Source organism: Peromyscus eremicus, chromosome 18 (assembly GCF_949786415.1).
Source record: "Peromyscus eremicus chromosome 18, PerEre_H2_v1, whole genome shotgun sequence".
Classification (NCBI taxonomy): domain Eukaryota; kingdom Metazoa; phylum Chordata; class Mammalia; order Rodentia; family Cricetidae; genus Peromyscus; species Peromyscus eremicus.
Window position 1 is genome coordinate 1,751,434 of NC_081434.1, and position 17,431 is coordinate 1,768,864.

General features: G+C 48.3%; 1 protein-coding gene and 1 non-coding gene across 7 annotated transcripts in view; both read right to left on the bottom strand.

Annotated features, from left to right (window-relative positions):
* Positions 1–17,431, bottom strand: part of Rnf41 (ring finger protein 41) — a 45,796-nt gene that overhangs the window by 10,452 nt on the left and 17,913 nt on the right. The window contains exons 3-8 of one of the 6 annotated variants that reach the window (XM_059245270.1): positions 16,794–16,906; positions 10,868–11,139; positions 9,856–9,991; positions 9,388–9,491; positions 8,026–8,404; positions 6,289–7,687 (exon numbers count right to left, since the gene is read on the bottom strand). In XM_059245270.1, coding sequence (XP_059101253.1) covers positions 8,053–8,404; positions 9,388–9,491; positions 9,856–9,991; positions 10,868–11,139; positions 16,794–16,883 — 954 coding nt within the window. In that variant the 5' untranslated portion in view covers positions 16,884–16,906 and the 3' untranslated portion in view covers positions 6,289–7,687; positions 8,026–8,052. Of the gene's footprint in view, positions 1–6,288; positions 8,405–9,387; positions 9,492–9,855; positions 9,992–10,867; positions 11,140–16,793; positions 16,907–17,431 lie in introns of those variants that run through there. The other 5 variants (XM_059245271.1, XM_059245273.1, XM_059245272.1 and 2 more) reach the window with 5 other exon arrangements.
* Positions 10,423–10,520, bottom strand: LOC131895427 (small Cajal body-specific RNA 11). Its single transcript, XR_009375181.1, has one exon. It is a non-coding gene; the product is annotated as a small Cajal body-specific RNA 11 (non-coding RNA).

A 17,431-nucleotide genomic window follows, 5' to 3' on the forward strand; every position in this document is an offset into this window, starting at 1 on the left:
ACAGAGACCAGCTGAGATCCAGCCTCATGAACTAAATCAATTTTGGATTTCTTGGATCTCCATTGATAGACAGCCGTTGTTGGACTAGCTGAACCACAGCCTCTTAAGCCACCCCCTCCCCAGGCAGATGTGGTGGTTTGAAAAAAATGGCCCTCAAAGGGAGTGACATTATTAGGAGGATTGGTCATGTTAGAGGAAGTATGTCACTGTGGAGCTGAGCTTTGAGATCTCATATATGCTCAAGCCACATCCAGTGAGACAGACTACTTCCTGTGAATCAAGCCACACAGGACTCTCAGCTCCTTCTCCAGCACCATGTCTGCCTGCACACCATCATGTCGCACTGTGACGACAATGGTCTAAACCTCTGAAAATGTCAGCCACCCTAATTAAATGCTTTTCCTTTATAAGAGTTGCTGTGGTCATGGTGTCTCTTCACAGCAATAGAAACTCTAAGACAGCAGGGTCTGTCTGTGTAGGCCTGGCTGTCCAGGAACACAGAGCTCCACCTGCCTCCCGAGTGCTGGGATTAAAAGCATGTGCCACCAATGCTCAGCTGTCAACCACCTTAATAAATCCCCTACACACACACACACACACACACACACACACACACACACACACGCACACGCACGCACGCGCGCACGCACGCACACACACACACACACACACACACACACACACATGCACGCACGCACACGGTTCTGTTCCTCTAGAGAACACTGACCAATACACATTGGTACTGGAAGTGGATCTAGAGCGACAGAAGTACAAGGATAAGTTTTTAAGTATCTGGAACAGGCTTTCCAGCTTGACAACCCTACAGTTACTGAAGCTTCCCCTGGGAGCTCGAGTACTGAAGGCCCATGGTGTGAAGTTTTTCACAAACTTGAGGATACAAATGCATTTGATTATCCTGAGTCACCGATTGTGTGAGGCAACTGATTTGGCGACTCTATATAAAAACTTGACTACTTCTGGAAAAATAAAGAAAACGATGATTCTGGCTGGTTGCTGCTCCATCTCTGGATTAATTGACAAAGGGAAAGAATGAGCTCTGTGATAAAAATTAACCAGCTCCAGGGTTCTACACACAGTCTACAGGGTTCTAAGTGTGCCCTGGAAGAGAATCCTCTCCTCAGTAGCCACAGCGCTCAAGCTGCAGACAACCAAAGGAAGCACTCATTATAAGACTGGCGGAATTACCAAGAAAACTCAAGTCCCAGCCTCAGAGGATGTCAGCAGGCACAGGAAGGGTACTGACTGGCAAAGACTGCAGTCCCGTAGCTTGGGATGAAGATGTGTAAGAGGACCATGGAGGCTGAGAACTTTGAACCCTCGGCTTCTCAAGGGTTTACCTCACCCGAGGAAGTAATCTCTCCACCCTCAGAAGAAGATGAACTTCTACCCCCACAACCTGAAATATTGCCTCTCCAAATGGGCAAAGGATGTAAAGATACTCCTGTCCTGAAAAAAATAAATAAAAACAAACAAATACAACCAAAACAAAAAAAGGTAAATTCAGCAGAGGAACTCAATAATCAAGTAGAGAGGATGATTGTTCTGTGGACAGGCAGCCTCTTTCCCAGCCATCCCTGTCACTGCCCAATGGGCATATGAACAAAGTGGGCATGGTGGCAGATGGAGGTTGTATGTGGGCTCAACCACATAGACTGCCACTCACCAAAGCTGACCTGGCTACAGCTTTGACCTGGTGGCAGGTTGACTACTGTTCACCACTTCCTCCGTGGAAAGGACAACACTCTGTCCTTACTGGAGTGGATACTTATTCTGGTTACAGATCTGCCTTTTCTGAACGTAATTCTTTTGCCGAAACCACTATCTGTGGAGTTCCAGAATGCCTTATCCACCAACATGTTATTCCACACAGTATTGCTTCTGACCATGGAACTTACTTCACAACTATAGAAGTGTGACAGTGGACTCACGATCATGGAGTCCACCAGTCTTACCATGTTCCCCACCACTCTGAAATAGCTGGTCTGACAGAAAGATGGAATGACCTTTTGAAGAGTTACAGGTGCCAAGGAGTTGGCACAGCATGTAGGGCTGAGGCAGGCAGGGTTCTCCAGAAGGCAGTATACGTGTCTTTAAATCAGCGTCCAATATACGGTATGGTTTTTCCTATAGCTAAGATCCACGGGTCCAGGAATCAAGAGGTGGAAAAAGAAACAGTTCCACTATCACTCCTAGTGACCCACTAAGAAAAATGTTGCTTCCTGTTCCTGCAACCTTACATTCTGGTTCCAGACTAGGGAGCGCTCCTGCCAGGAGAACCAACATTCCATTGAACCAGAGCTCAGAGTCCCACCTGGCCACTTGGGGCTTTGGATGTCCTTCACCATCAGGCTAAGAAGGGAACAGCAGAGTTAGGAGGTCAGATTCATATTACCACGAGGAAACTGGCTTGCTTTTCCACAATGGAGGCAAGAAGAATTATGTCTGGAGTGCAGATCTTTTAGGGTTATCTCTTGGTGCAACCATGTCCTATAATTAAAGTCAGTGGGAAACTACAGTCTAATCCAGGCAGGATGACAAAGGGCACAGAACCCTCAGGAATGAAGGTACAGGTCACTCCTGAAGGAAAAGAACCAAGACTTATTGAAGTGCTTGTTGAAGGTAGAGGAGATACAGAATGGGTAGTAAAGGAAGGTAGTTATAAATGCCAGCTAAGGCCACAGGACCAGTTACAGAAATTAGGATTATAGTTGACATGTTTCTGTCCAATTCTGTTACGAATGTGTGTACTGGCTAGTTTTATGTCCACTTGACGAAGGCCAGCATTATAGGAGCTGAGGGAGCCTCAACTGAGAAAATGCCTCCATAAATATGGGACCAGAGGCAAGCCTACAGGGCATTTTCTTTGTGCGTGATGTGTGTGTGTGGAGGGGAAAGACAGCCCATTGTGGGGGGTGCCATCCCTGGGTTTACTAAGAAAGCAAGCTGAACAAGCCATGAGAAGCAAGCCAATAAGCAGCATCCCTCCATGGCCTCTGCATCAGTTCCTGCCTCCAGGTTCCAATCCTGACTTCCTTCAATGATGAACAGTGATGTGGGAGCATAAGACAAACAAACTCTCCCCAGCCCCAAGCTGCTTTATTATGGTGTTTCATCACAACAATAATAACCCTGACTAAATCAATGTGTTTGTATAGATAATTGTGTTTTCTTTCTTCTGGCTTTTCAAAACAGGGTTTCTCTGTGTACCCCTGGCTGTTCTAGAACTCACTCTGTTGACCAGGCTGGCCTCAAACTCAGCATCAACAGATCTGCTTGTCTCTGCCTCCCAGGTGCTGGGATTAAAGGTGTATTCTACCACACTGTCTCAATTTATCATGTAATGTAGCATCAATTAAGATGACATCAGTGGTTCTCATATTTACATTACCAAGAGAAGTATTCTAGAATTTATGTGTTTGTAGTTGTATGAGGGATAGTTATATCATGTCAGGCATAATCATGACATGGTTATTGTTTCCATTTGGAAATTAAGCATGACATTGGAGATATGATGGTGTGTCAAGGTGACAAGGGGTAGACATGTAATGGCTGTTCTTGGTTGTCAACTTGACTACATCTGGAATTAACTAAAACCCAAGTGGCTCAGTACATCTGTGAAGGATTTCTTTTTTGGTTTTTGTTTTATTTTGTTTTTCAAGACAGGGTTTCTCTGTGTAGCTTCGCGCCTTTCCTGGATCTCACTCTGTAGACCAGGCTGGCCTCGAACTCACAGAGATCCGCCTGGCTCTGCCTCCCGAGTGCTGAGATTAAAGGCGTGCGCCACCACCGCCTAGCCAGATTTCTTTTTTTATTAAATCATTTTAAGTGCGAAGACCCACTTTTAATCTGGATCTTTTGAGGTAGGAAGATAAACCTTTAATCTGGGTCATATCTTTTGGTGGCAGTCTATGTAAAGGACATGGAACAAGCAAGCTCTTGTTCTTTGCCTGCTTGCTCTCGCTGGCAAGGTCATCCTTTCATTGGCATTAGGGCCTACTTTTTCAGGATTCCAGCATATACTGAAGAGCAGATGAGACATCCAGCCTCAATGAACAACTTACTGGATTCTTGGACCTTACATTGGTAGACAGCCATTGTTGGACTAGCTGGACCACAGCCTGTAAGTCACTCTAATAAATCTTCTTTATATCTATCATCTACCTATCTACCTATCTACTTATTTATTGATCTATCAATTCATTATATAAGTTGTGTTCCTCTAGAGAACCATGACTAATAAAAGACCCTTGTCTTAAAAAATAAAAGTCTATGGAGCATGTGTGGTGGCAGAGACAGGCAGAGATCTCAGAGTTCAAGGCTACAGCAAGTTCCTGGCAAGCCAGTCAAGGTTACACAGTGAGAACCTGTCTTTAAAAAACTGTCTAGACTAAAGAAGATCAGGCACCATTCAAGATATTCAAAATTAACTGCTGGGGATGGAGAGATGGCTCAGCGGTTAAGAGTACTGGCTCCTCTTTCAGAGGATCCAGGTTCAATTCCAGCATCCACATGGTAGCTCACAACCCTTTATAGTTCCAGTCCTAGGAGACCAAATACTCTTCTGCTCTTCTTAGACACCAGGCATGCACGTGTCACAGACACATATGTAAGTAAACACTCATACACATAAAATTAAAAATCAACCAAACAAAACCGCTTCAAGGTGAAAAAGAGGGTAACACAGCCTCACAGCAGATGGCTCAACACTTCCCTTCAGTTTCTGAGCATCAGTGCAGACTCAGAGTAAAAGAATGTCCTTTCCCCAACTACGTGTCAGGAGGGTTCCATTAGATTCACATTAGCTTCATGATAAAGGGTCAACAAATTTAAAATAGCGTTGAGGGATAGAGAGAAGGCTCAGTGGTTAAGAGCACTGGCTGCTCTTTCATAGGACCCAAGTTCAAACCCAAGCACACACATGGTGGCTCACAACTAACTATCTGTGACTCCAGATACAAGGGATCCAAAGCCCTCTTTCTGGACTCTATGGGCAACAACCATACATGTGGTGTACACACATACATACATACATACATACATATGCTGTGGATATCGTTCTGTATAAATAAACCACTGACTGGCCAGTGGCCAGGCAGGAAGTATAGGCAGAACAAGGAGAGAGGAGAATTCTGGGAAGTGGAAGGCTGAGTCAGAGACACTGCCAGCTGCCACCATGACAAACAGCATGTGAAGACGCTGGTAAGCCACGAGCCACGTGGCAAGGTATAGATTTATAGAAATGGATTAATTTAAGATATAAGAACAGTTAGCAAGAAGCCTGCCACGGCCATACAGTTTGTAAGCAATATAAGTCTCTGTGTTTACTTGATTGGGTCTGAGCAGCTGTGGGACTGGCGGGTGAGAGAGATTTGTCCTGACTGTGGGCCAGGCAGGAAAACTCTAGCTACATACATACACACACTCATACATATCATCTTAAAAATATACACACACACTTGGTGGTTTCTCACAGTAGGGAGAAGGTAGTAACAAAAAATGTTTAGCAAAAGTCTGTGAGCACACGTTTAACATGTGTATGCTCACCCTAGTTTCCAGGGGGTCAGAAGAGGATGCTGGGTGTCCTGTTTATTACTCTTGACTCACCCCCAACCTTTTTTGTTGTAGTTGTTTTTTCGAGACAGGGTTTCTCTGTGCAGCCCTGGCTGTCCTGGATCTCACTCTGTAGCCCAGGCTGGCCTCGAACTCACAGAGATCCGCCTGCCTTTGCCTCCCAAGTGATGGGATTAAAGGCATGCGCCACCACTGCCCGGCTGTTAAGACATTCTTGACCATGCTCAGTTTTTATGCAGCTGCTGGGATTTGAAAGCAGACCTTCATGCTTGTGCAGCAAGAATTCTTACCTCCAGAGCCGTCTCCCCGGCCCAGGAAAGTCCTCATCAGGTTTGAAGCAACCGAACAGCTGTTTCAGGTCCCTCCCTACATTACGCCAGGAGACCCCGGGGAGCAGAAGCTCCCCCACTTTTAGTAGGCTTCTAGATCGAGGGTGCTTGCTGGAAAAAGTGGTGTCAGCAAGTCTTCTGTAGTGTTCCCCAAATGCAGAAGCACTCAGGAAAACAATTCAGGCTTCAGGCGCACTCCGAAGAGAATACAGTGAAGATCACCAGAGGCAGGAGGGCACAGGACAGAAAGCATGTGATATATGCATGACTCTAGACGGAAGTCAGGCTCGGGTACATTACCAAGCAAAGAAGATGGGCAATTAACATGAAAGGTCAAAGCAAGGAAGAATTCTGCATCGGGGAGCGATTAAGAAGAATTTAGTTGAGTGACAGATTTATTAGTGCAGTGAACATCATGGGCAGCACAACCAGAGAACCGCAGAGACACCGGAGCAGAGGGCTCGGAAGCTTCGCCTTCTCATCATCCGAGAGGAAGGAAGGGACATTGTGGGCGGGCAGAGGAGTGAAGAAATGCAGTAACCATCAAAATAGAGCAGCCTTTCCAAATTCCTGAGCACAGTGCCCTGGAGCTGGAACATCCAACTTTCCCTCATGGTCTTCAATTACCTAGACCAACAGCTGGCCTGGAATGAAACTCCCAAAGAGAAGCTAGTATACAGCGCGGGGAGCCCTGACCGCACCAACCCCACTCCAGCCTGTGCTTTAAAGTTATCACATCCTCCAGTCCTCCTTGCAGACTCTACCAGTCACTGCAGGGGTCCAGCAGTGACCCAGAGAGCCCTGATGGACCCCAAGTCCTCAGATGGACTTGGGTTAGGCAGTGTATTCAGCCTGTTTTTGGAGACATATCTAATTTGTATCCCATTTGAAGGTTAGAACCCAGATAAACAGAAGTTTCCTCAGGAAACATGAGAAGAGTTGCCTTCAAAATGCATATGCCAATTCTAGGGTTTCACGCAGAGACTGAGAGGGCGGGAGCAAACTTCTTCATGGGGCATGGGCACTGGTGCTGGACTGCCACAGCCGAAGTTCCTGTCTCAGATGGGGTGATGGGGGGGGGGGGGGGTCAGAGCAGGTATCAGAGCAAAGACTGCTGAAATGCAAACACAGAAACCAGATCCTACCCAGTCCACCCTACCCAGAATCCCCACAATAGGAACAGCAAAAGAAAGATTTTAAGTTTTGATTTTTTTTTCTTTTTTCCTTTCTTTAAAAAAAAAAAAGTAAATAAATTAAATTGCCAACAGTGTGGCCAGGCTGGAGAGTAGGAGAGCCATAACCAGGCCATCCTATGGAAACAAAATTGGGTAACAGCAGGGGTCTGTGACTTGCGCAATATGAACCAACAATGCTGAAGATCAAACTAACTACAGTCACAGGGCTGGAGAGGGGCCTATGCAGGTTCCACGACATGCCCCACGGGGCGGTGCCTGTCCCAGACAGCAGTTTCCTGCTGAGTGCATGAACCCAGCGTCTAACCCCCACCCAGCCCTGCCCTAATTATGAACAAGTGTAGGAAAGAGTTCAAATGGCACCTCAGTGTCCCACCCTGCACAGCCAGCAAGGCCTGTACCTCCCAGGTGGGCTGCACAGGGATGTGCTGGGCACAGAGGTCCAATCTTCCCCAAGAGCTGTCAGTGATGACCAGGTCCTGACCTCGCTGGTTACTAAGAGGTTGTGGGCACACCCTTAGCACTTCTGCTGGATGTCTGCATGGAGTCAGCAAGCCTGCCTGCTCCGATTCCCTGGTTTTGGAAGAGAGGGACAATTAGAGATTCCTCACTCCACCCTGATCCTCTAGGGAAAACAAATTTCTTTGTGCTTTCTGAAAATATTTGGGAACCGAGGATCTCAGGCAGGGGAATACAGAGGTGGGGTTTCTCCACCCACTTCACAGACATTGTGGGGGAAGGAATATGGCCAAAGGCAGGAACTGGGTTCACCTGCTGGAAGGCTGAGCAAAGTGCCCCAGGTCCTTTGTGCCACAAGAGCAGGGAGTGTGTGTGGCTCAACTACACGTGGCACAAGGGCAGTGGGAAACTCAGGTCTCGGCGGCTGGAGCAATGGGCTTTTCCAACTCTACCTCTTCCTAACAGCCAGTTGTACGCTCTCAGATCTCCTCCACACCATGTGCAAAGATCATGACAAGCCCTGGCTCCTGCACCATGTCATCGCCCATGTGCTGGTTCTCACAGGCCATCACCACAACAGCCTGCTTGCCAGGGATGCGCTTGGCCACGTAGTTCTCATAGTAGCGCCGGTTCATCTGTCTGGTCTCTAGTGTGGCCAGACCCTGGGGCCAGCTGCGTTCATGGGCATTTTCAATCAGCTCGTTGACAATAGAGGCTGGGCAGCCGCTTTCCACCAGGGAGCGCTTGATTACAGCCTGGAGCACGGCGTCAGGGGTGGAGATCATCCCTCCCCAGCGGGTCACTCTTGCTGGCTGTAGGGAGTTCACCCACCTGTGTAGAGGGGTTGGGATGGTCATTTCAGCTCATGCCTTTCTCTGCTTTGGCTTTTTCTCCTAACAGAAATGACCACCCCCTCTGTGGGACAATTGACTTTCTTTCCAGCATTGGTCCAGAAAACCCAAATCTTTCCCTATTTGGTCCTGTCCAGGTCACATCACTCGCCATATTCAATCCCACAAGTCTGGACTGTTGTTCTTTTTTTTGGGTTTTTTTTTTTTGGTTTTTTTTTTTTGGTTTTTCGAGACAGGGTTTCTCTGTGTAGCTTTGCGCCTTTCCTGGAACTCACTTGGTAGCCCAGGCTGGCCTCGAACTCACAGAGATCTGCCTGGCTCTGTCTCCCGAGTGCTGGGATTAAAGGCGTGCGCCACCACCGCCTGGCTTGGACTGTTATTCTTTGAAATCTCAGTGCCCAGCCGACTGCAGCAACTGCTCACCCAGGGTGTGTTGAATGAAGAAGTGTGTCCTCCACACCATTGGCTCTTTCTAGCTCCACACTCACAGCTCAGCCTGTCAACTATACAGGCCTCCCATACATCACATCCTTGTTCAGTTGCTTGTTTCTGCTGCATTTCAGATACTTTCCCTGGACACACTCTGCCTCTCCTCTGGTGGTTTGTTTTTTGTTTTTTCAAGACAAGGTTTCTCTGTGTAGCGCTGGCTGTCCTGGAACTCACAGAGATCCACCTGCCTCTGTCTTCTGAGTGCTGGGACTAACGGCGTGCGCCACCACGGCCCGGCTCCTCTGGGTTTTAAATGACCGCTCAGCTAACTGACAAACTGCATTCTCAGGCAGGATCCCTCCTCCATCCACCCAATGAACGAGAGGTCCACACTGGAACTGAGGGTTTGCTAGTCTTTCTGCCCCTGCCCTTCACCCAACAGTGGCCTGCTCTATTTCTCTTAGTGCCCTTCTCTGCCACTCCCCTGCTCCTCCTCCTCAGGGCCTTGGGGCTAGGACATGGAGAGACACTCACTCGAGGATCTCGTTGTACTCGATCGTCTCCTCCAGGTTCTGAAGGTTGGGGTTGACGCTGCGGATTGCACGCATATACGCCTTCAGCAGCTGGATGTCTCGCTTCTGTTGGGTGGAAGGAGAACCAGAGGGGACAGGTAAGCCAGACAGCAGATCTGAGAATGAGGGTGCTTGGGAGATCTGAGGAACAGGTACTACAAGTTTCTTTGGGAAGACAGAGGAATGCCTTCTCATTCCAGCTGTCTCCCCAGGACTCAGCACAGTGGCTTCATGAAGAAGGCGAATGAACAGCATGGGTGGGGGAAGGAAGTGAGGACAGCCCCAACTGACTCTCCACTAAGCTGCAGGCAGAGCATCTGCTCATCCAGGCTGCAGATGAGGACACAGAACGAGGCATCACGGTAGTGCTTGTGATGGGCAGGAGGAGGTTTACAGAGAGGTGGACACGACCCCCCGTTTTCTGGCCCACCTGTTCTGCCAGCTGGTGCTTGTGCTCAGCGGACGTCTTCTCCAGTTCTGCGATTCGAGTCTGCTGCTGCTGCACCACGGAGCGCAGGTGCTTGATGCAGTTGTGATTTGGCAGCTCATCTTTGGGCATCTCCAGGCTGCAGTCCAGAGTGGGACAAGAGCGGACAGGCTGTTCAACAGGACATGTGGGCTAACGGCGTATTCTGTGACACAACGCTGCTGAGCAGCTTTCTGCTACTCACACTTCTATCCATCCTTTCAGGCCTTCCTCTCCGCTTTCTTCTCCCCAACGTGCCACTGGCCTACACTGAACTTTCACCCTTCAAGACTCAGTGCTGTGGAGGACCCTACCAACACCTTAGCACAGGGTCTCATGTGGCCCAGACTGGCCTCCAACTTGTACCAAGGGTGACTCTGAACTTCTGGTCTCCTGCCTCCACCGCCCAAGCGCTGGGATCACAGGTGACCACCGTGCTGGCTCATGTGGTGTCGGGGACAGAACCAGCTCTGTGTATACAGGAAAGCAAGCATTCTACCAACTGGGAGAAACACATCCCCACCCCCCACTGCTGTCCTCCTGAGCCTTTCAGAGACAGCCCCATTCTTAGGATGCTGTTCTAAATTAAGAGGGAAATTGCTGTGTCCTGTCGGGCTACTCTGTTGGATTCTCCCTGCACACATATTCCTTTTGAGAAGTCCTGGATCACTGTCCCAGGTATCAGCGTTTAATCAACTATTTCCCACCTCACACAGACAGAAACTAGGGCACAAGGGAACACGAGAAGCTAGAGACTGGAGCAGGCAGCCTGGCAAAGAGCACACTGGACTGGAGGAAGTCGAGTGCCTCGATCTTCAGGGTTATCAGGTCACTGGATTGCTGCCCTCTTTATTTTAACAATGTAAGAGCAAAATGACCATAGTTGGAAAGTGAGATCTCCAGGCAGGGAGCCAAGACGGTCAGAAGTGTCCACTGTCTGCAGGGACGTGAGTGGGGTGGAGGGAGGGAATCTCACCCACAGCCCTGTTCACAGGTCACAGGCCGCTTCGGGTTGTGCTCGCAGTCACTGAGGTGGGACATGAGGTTGTCAAGCCGGACAACAGCACTGCAGCCAAACACAGCGTTGTCACAGGCGATCTGCAGCTTTGACAGCATGTTCCGCATGATCCGAGGCACTGGGCGCAGGTGGGCGACCGTGACAACGCTGCGGTCTACCGGACACGTCTGCTGCTGAGAGAACCATTGGGTGATGCAGGCGTTGCAGAAAGCATGCTCACAGTGAGGTGCCTGGAGGGGTAGGAGGGGCAGAAGGGACACAGGGGGTTAACAGGAGCTGAGAGCCTGGATCTGACAACTACGAAGCCAATCAAGCCTCCCAGCAGATTCTAGGACCAGAGGTCAGGGGTCAGGGGTCATGGGGTCATGGTAAATTATAGATCTATTTTGGGCAGGGCATTTTTGGGTCAGGCAAAAGACTTACTTCCTGTGCTCAAGAGTACAAGTGAGTCGTGAGACAAGACAAACAAGCAAAGGTTACGTAACAGTAAGAGACACAGATAACACTCCAGGACACCGGAGCGACGAGAAGTTAGTCACCAACTGCTGACAGGACTGCACACACAGTCATTCCTAAGTAAGTCCAGAGGAAGGGAGAGGTGAGCTCTTTCCAGGCAAGGCTGGCCACAGCAGACCCTTACCGAGAGGAGTTTCATACACAGGTCTTGAAGAATGATTCGGATGCAGTTTAGAGGGCAAAGCTTCACTAACCACAGCAGAAATAACAGAGTACAAGAGCTGGGCGATGGTGGCGCACGCCTTTAATCCCAGCACTTGGGAGGCAGAAGCAGGCAGAACTCCCCAAGTTCAAGGCCAGCCTGGTCTACATAGTGAGTTCTAGAAACCTGTCTTGAAAAACCAAGGGAAAAAAAAAATAAAGAATGTAAGAGCTGTTCACGGCAATTCGTGTCCACAGTGCATGGCCTGAGGCAGAAGTCTCTTGAACGCCCGCCCGAGACGGGAAAACAAGTGGAGCTGGCAAGCGACTCATCAGTTAAAGCATTTGCCACCAAGCCTGACAAACTGAGGTTGATCCCTAGGACACACACAGCAAGAGGATCTCTGCAAATTGTCTGCTAAGTTCCAGGGACTGAGTGTGTATTCATGAGTACATACAACACACACATACAACACACACATACACACACACACTGAATAAATAAGCAAATGTAAAAAAAAAAATCCAGGAGTGGTGGTGCACATCTGTAATCCCAGATCTTGGGAGGCAGGGCAGGCAGATCTCTTAAAGTTCCATGCCAGCCTGGTTTACATAGTAAGACCTTTTTTTTTTTTTTTTTTTTTTTTGGTTTTTTTGAGACAGGGTTTCTCTGTGTAGCTTTGCGCCTTTCCTGGGACTCACTTGGTAGTCCAGGCTGGCCTCGAACTCACAGAGATCCGCCTGGCTCTGCCTCCCGAGTGCTGGGATTAAAGGCGTGCGCCACCACCGCCCGGCTACATAGTAAGACCTTGTCTCAGCAAACAATTGTCCCCCGCAAACCCCTAAACAAATCCACAGGGGCTGGAGAGACGGCTCAGCAGTTAACGGCACTGGCTGCTTTTCCCACATGGCAGCTCACAACAACCTCTAACTCCGTTTTAGGGGATCCGGCAGTTTCTTTTGACATCCTCGGAACCTAAATACATGTGGAATTCTCTCTCTCTCTTACACACACACACACATAAATAAAAATAAAAAATATTTTTAAAAATGAAAGAAAAACAAAATACCCAACAACAAAGCTAGTAGCCGGAGTCAGGAAAACTTTGAGAGAGAAGAGACTTCTCTGTGTAGACTCAAGTTCTCCTCCGGGGCTTGTCCTAACCTTTCCACGAGGCGTTGTCCGAGTCACAGTAACTGCTACACCCGAGCTCCTAAACAGGATTAGCACTTTCTATGGAATGACACTGTCCTCAGTTTTAAGATCATGGGGGATGGCTCCCAGCACTCAGAAGGTGAAACTGAGGCAGGAAGGTCTCGAGGTCCAGACTAGTTGGATTACATACCCATATTCTGTTTCAAAAAACCAAAGCAACCCCTCCCCCAACCCTCTCCCCAAATAAAACATATATAAAGATGTACTTTATTTCTTTGAGAAGGGTCCCTGGTCCCTGTGAAGACGCTTTCTGGCACCCTGCAATGGGCAACAGTATCTAAGTCAGGTTAACTTTTGACGTATTGTGTGTATTTGGGGTGTGTAAGTGCAAGTGTACATGAACCATGGAGCGTCTCCCCTTCCCCACGGGTTCCAGAGAGTAAACTCAGGTCGCCAGGCTTGTGCGGAATGTGCTTAACCACTGAGCCATCTCACGGGCTCAGGTTCCACTTTTTAGAGACCCAAAAACAGGCCTGGGAGGATGGCTCAGCAGGTAAAGGTGTTTGCTACCAAGCATGATGGAAGCAGAGAACCAACGCCCACAGATTGACCTTTGACCTCCACATGTGTCATGGCACACCTGTGCCCATCCGCATATATACACAAAACAATAAATAAATAGTAAGTGTAACATGTTCATTAAAAGGAAATCAAATAAACTAATAAAAAAGCTATCTATGAACAAATATAATAAAAAAATTAAACCCTCAGCATATATGGTATTTCTCAAAACTTTTGCCCATGTTTTTTGAAACAAAGTCACATGTAGACTGTCCTGTCCCTGAAATAGCTATGCAGGGAAGGCTGACCTTGAACCTCTAAGTACCACCACACTTGGGTCGTCTTTTTTTGTTTTTTGTTTTTGTTTTTTTTCGAGACAGGGTTTCTCTGTGTGTCCCTGGCTGTCCTGGATCTTGCTCTGTAGACCAGGCTGGCCTTGAACTCAGAGATCCACCTGGCTCTGTGCTGGAATTACAGGTGTGTGCCACCGCCGCCCGGCACACGAGGGTCATCTTAAAATCTAAACACACTGTCTAAGAAGAAAACCAAACCTGAGGTCTGTCTGCTTTTCTCCATCTCCAGCTAGTAACCCATTTCAAGCTCCCGTCATAACCTCTCTGACCTAAATTATTAAGTATGCCTTCCAACTGGTTTCTCTTGCCTCTTATTATCCAGTCTACATTTATCAGTTAGAATGATCCTTTCAAAGTGCAAACCGGGGCTGGGGATATAGCTCAGAGGTAGAAAACCTGCCTAACAAGAACATGATCCAAAAATGAAAAAGAGAAGAGTGAGCTGAGTCCCTTCCTTCCTTCCTTCCTTCATCTGTAAGACACTAACCAGAGAGGGGCTGGAGAGAGGACACAGGACACAGGTTCCTGCAACCACGCTGATGACCTGAGTTCAATACCCAGGACTCATGTTCTAGGAAAAGAGAACTGGCTTCTACAAGCTGTTGTCCTCTTGACTTGTGTGTCGAGTATATAAGCGCGCGCGCACACACACACACACACACACGCACACATATTCTAAATGTAATTTTAAAATTAGATTTTTAAAGATTTAATTTGCATTTTAAAAATGTAATTAAATTACATTAGAAAATACTTTTAAATTTTTATTTATTTTTTTTGTTTTTTTTTCTCCGGTTTTTCGAGACAGGGTTTCTCTGTGTAGCTTTGAGCCTTTCCTGGAACTCCCTGGAGACCAGGCTGGCCTCGAACTCACAGAGATCCGCCTGTTTCTGCCTCTCAAGTCTTCGGATTAAAGGTGTGCGCCACCAGGCCCAGCTACTATTTTGATTTCTTTTAAAAATTATTATTTGTGTGTACAGGAGGGAGGGCAGGGCAGGGGACAGGTAGGGCAGGGGACTTCTCCCACCATGGGATCCAGGCACTGAACCCAGGTCCCAGCTGGCTTGCCAAGAGCTTGTGCCCACTGAGCCAATCCCACCAGCACACAAGGGCAGCGGCCACACTGGCCTCCAGCGTCAGGTCCTCCTGCTTCCCCCTCGCCAGCCTATCTAACTTCATGAGCCACAACCAGCCTGATCAGTTTTTTAAATTCACTTATTTTTATTTTATGTGATAAGTGTTTGCCAGCATGTTATGTCTCTACGTCTACTCCCATGCTTGATACACTTAGAGGCCAGAAGAGAGCCATGGATTCCCTAGAACTGGAGTTACAGGGCTGTCTGTAGGTGCTGAGACTCAACCCTGATCCTCTTAACCACTCAGTCTTAACCACTGAGCCATCTCTCCTGCCCCTGACCTTTTTTTAAGTAGGAAAGAGTTTTTTCACACAATACAACTGGACAACAATACAATGTGCAGCAAGTGAGACCTTGGATCACTCAGTCCTAAGGGGATGGCCTCATCAAACCCCTCGACACAGGGCTCGGGGAGTCCTGAAGAGGAGTGGAAAGATTTTAAGAGCCAGAGGATGGAAGGCAGCAGGGAATCACGGCCTTCTAGACACAACAGGACGGAGGCATGGGTGAACTCACAGGGCCTGAGTCCCAGCCAGATGGGGTCCCAGCAGGGGACATGAGCCCCATTCCCAGCCCAGAAGCGATCTCCAGTTGATAACCACTACCAAGGAAAAATTAGTTTTCCCCTTGTCCTTTAAAAATTTTTATCTTTATTATTTTTAATTATGTGTAGGTGTGAATGCCTGTTTGGGGGTACATGTACATGAGTGTAGGTGCCTGAGGAGCAGAGTTAAAGGCAATTGGGAGCCACCAGACATGGTTGCTGGCAATCAATCTTGGGTTCTCTGGGACATCAGTGATTACTCTTAACCACTGAGCCATCTCTTCAGCTGCAGCTTGATCTCGTAATCATTTCAATGTATTACCCATTCATAAAAAGTAAACAGTTCAGTGGTAGGACAAGTGCACGCAGGCCCTTGGAAATATACCAACTACCACGAAGGCCACCTGCCTACTCCGAGGAGGTAAGCACTGGAGACGGGCGGATGGCTGCTGACTTCGGGCTCACTAACAACCATTCATCTCTCAACAAGTGACTCGCCTTAAATACAGTGCCAGGAACAGACAATGCCCTGCCAAGGCCGGAGGGCAAGGCCGGGGAGCAGGACCCACCCTCTGACCTCCCGACACCACCAGACCTTTAATAGCAACAGGCTACAAAGACATAGAAAAGGGCTCTGGTTCCAGCAATGGCAGCCACTGTAGGAGTCTGAACTGTATTCTGCTCAAACCTCTGCTCCTTTGGAGAGAACGGATCAACTCAAAGTCTCGGGGGAAGCCCTGTGAATTGTCTAAAAGCAGCAAGCGAGACGGCTTTAACTGGTGCGTCCTGGTTTGGAAAACTGTAGTATCGCAATTGGCCGAGTGGCAAAGGACGAATTGGTACTTGCAGAACGAGGGCACTCAGGCTCATGGAGGATGATGTCCCATGAATGTCACTGACAGTGATTAGCCTTACAGTTTGCCTGGCAATCCCCAGCTTCTCAAACTTGTCCCAGGAGAACACAAATGGCTGAGAGCCTGGTCCGGCTGGTAAGGACCTACTGACCTGGCAGCTTTCACACCAAAATGCAAAGTGTATGGCTACCCCAAACCTTCCCAGTAGATCCCAGGAAGAAAGCAGAGTGCCCGTCTGTCATATGTTAGACTAGAGCCCCAGGGAGGCAGCTGATTGCACAAAGTATCACAGTCCAAGCACAGCAAGAACTGATCCAGAAAGTCCAGAAGGTCAGTCATGGAGAGAACACAGACCTTAAGTTCTTAGAAGAAAAGCAACTACCAAGCCACTGTGGGAAGGAACAAGAGCTGATTACTGGAAACCACACATATCTCCGTGACCTCAGGGTATCTGAACCCAATTCTAGAACGTCATGATTTTTCTCGTAACCACAAATTCTCCTCTGTACCAAAGCTCTACTGGGCGCAGGAGTGGGAGAAGACCACAGGGACTCTCCTGGGAGTGTTTTGGTAGTTTTACTGCCATAGGCTGTCCCCACACGCCTGCACTCAGACCCACTCACCTGCACTGGCTCCTCCAAGACTCCACTGCAGATAGGGCAGATAAGGTCCTCGTCAACATCCCCCTGGAAACGTGTTACATCATACCCCATGTCTCATCACTGAAACCCAGGTCCTGAAAGCAGGAACAGGAAAAAGAGGTCACTTCAGAAAAAGCCACATCTATGTGGTCAAAGTATCACGTACTGCCCAAATCCATTCACTTATCCAACAGACATTCTCTGGGAATCTAGTATCTGCCAGGTATGTGAGGAATAAATCCAGGTGGGAGCAGACATTACGTAAGCATGCACATAAATCACAATGCAATCTAAGTGTCAGTGGAGGCTTATAAGGACAGGGCTCCTAACCCAGGCTGGAAGAAGGGAGGGTCCTCAGGGCAGTAAGAGCTGGCTGGGTGTAAGACTGGGACAACAGAGCATTAGGCCCAGATGGGCTCAGAAAAAGGCTGGCCTGAGGGGTACAAAGAACTGTCAAGACACAAGTCTGAACAGGCAAGCAAGGGCCAGGCCACCAGGACTTTGTCACAAAGGCCATGAGAAGTCCCGATGACATTTCTCTTTTGTGGTGAGTGCTTGCCTATTGTACACGAGTCACTGGATTCAATCATCAGCATCAAAAGCAACCTTTAATCCCAGCA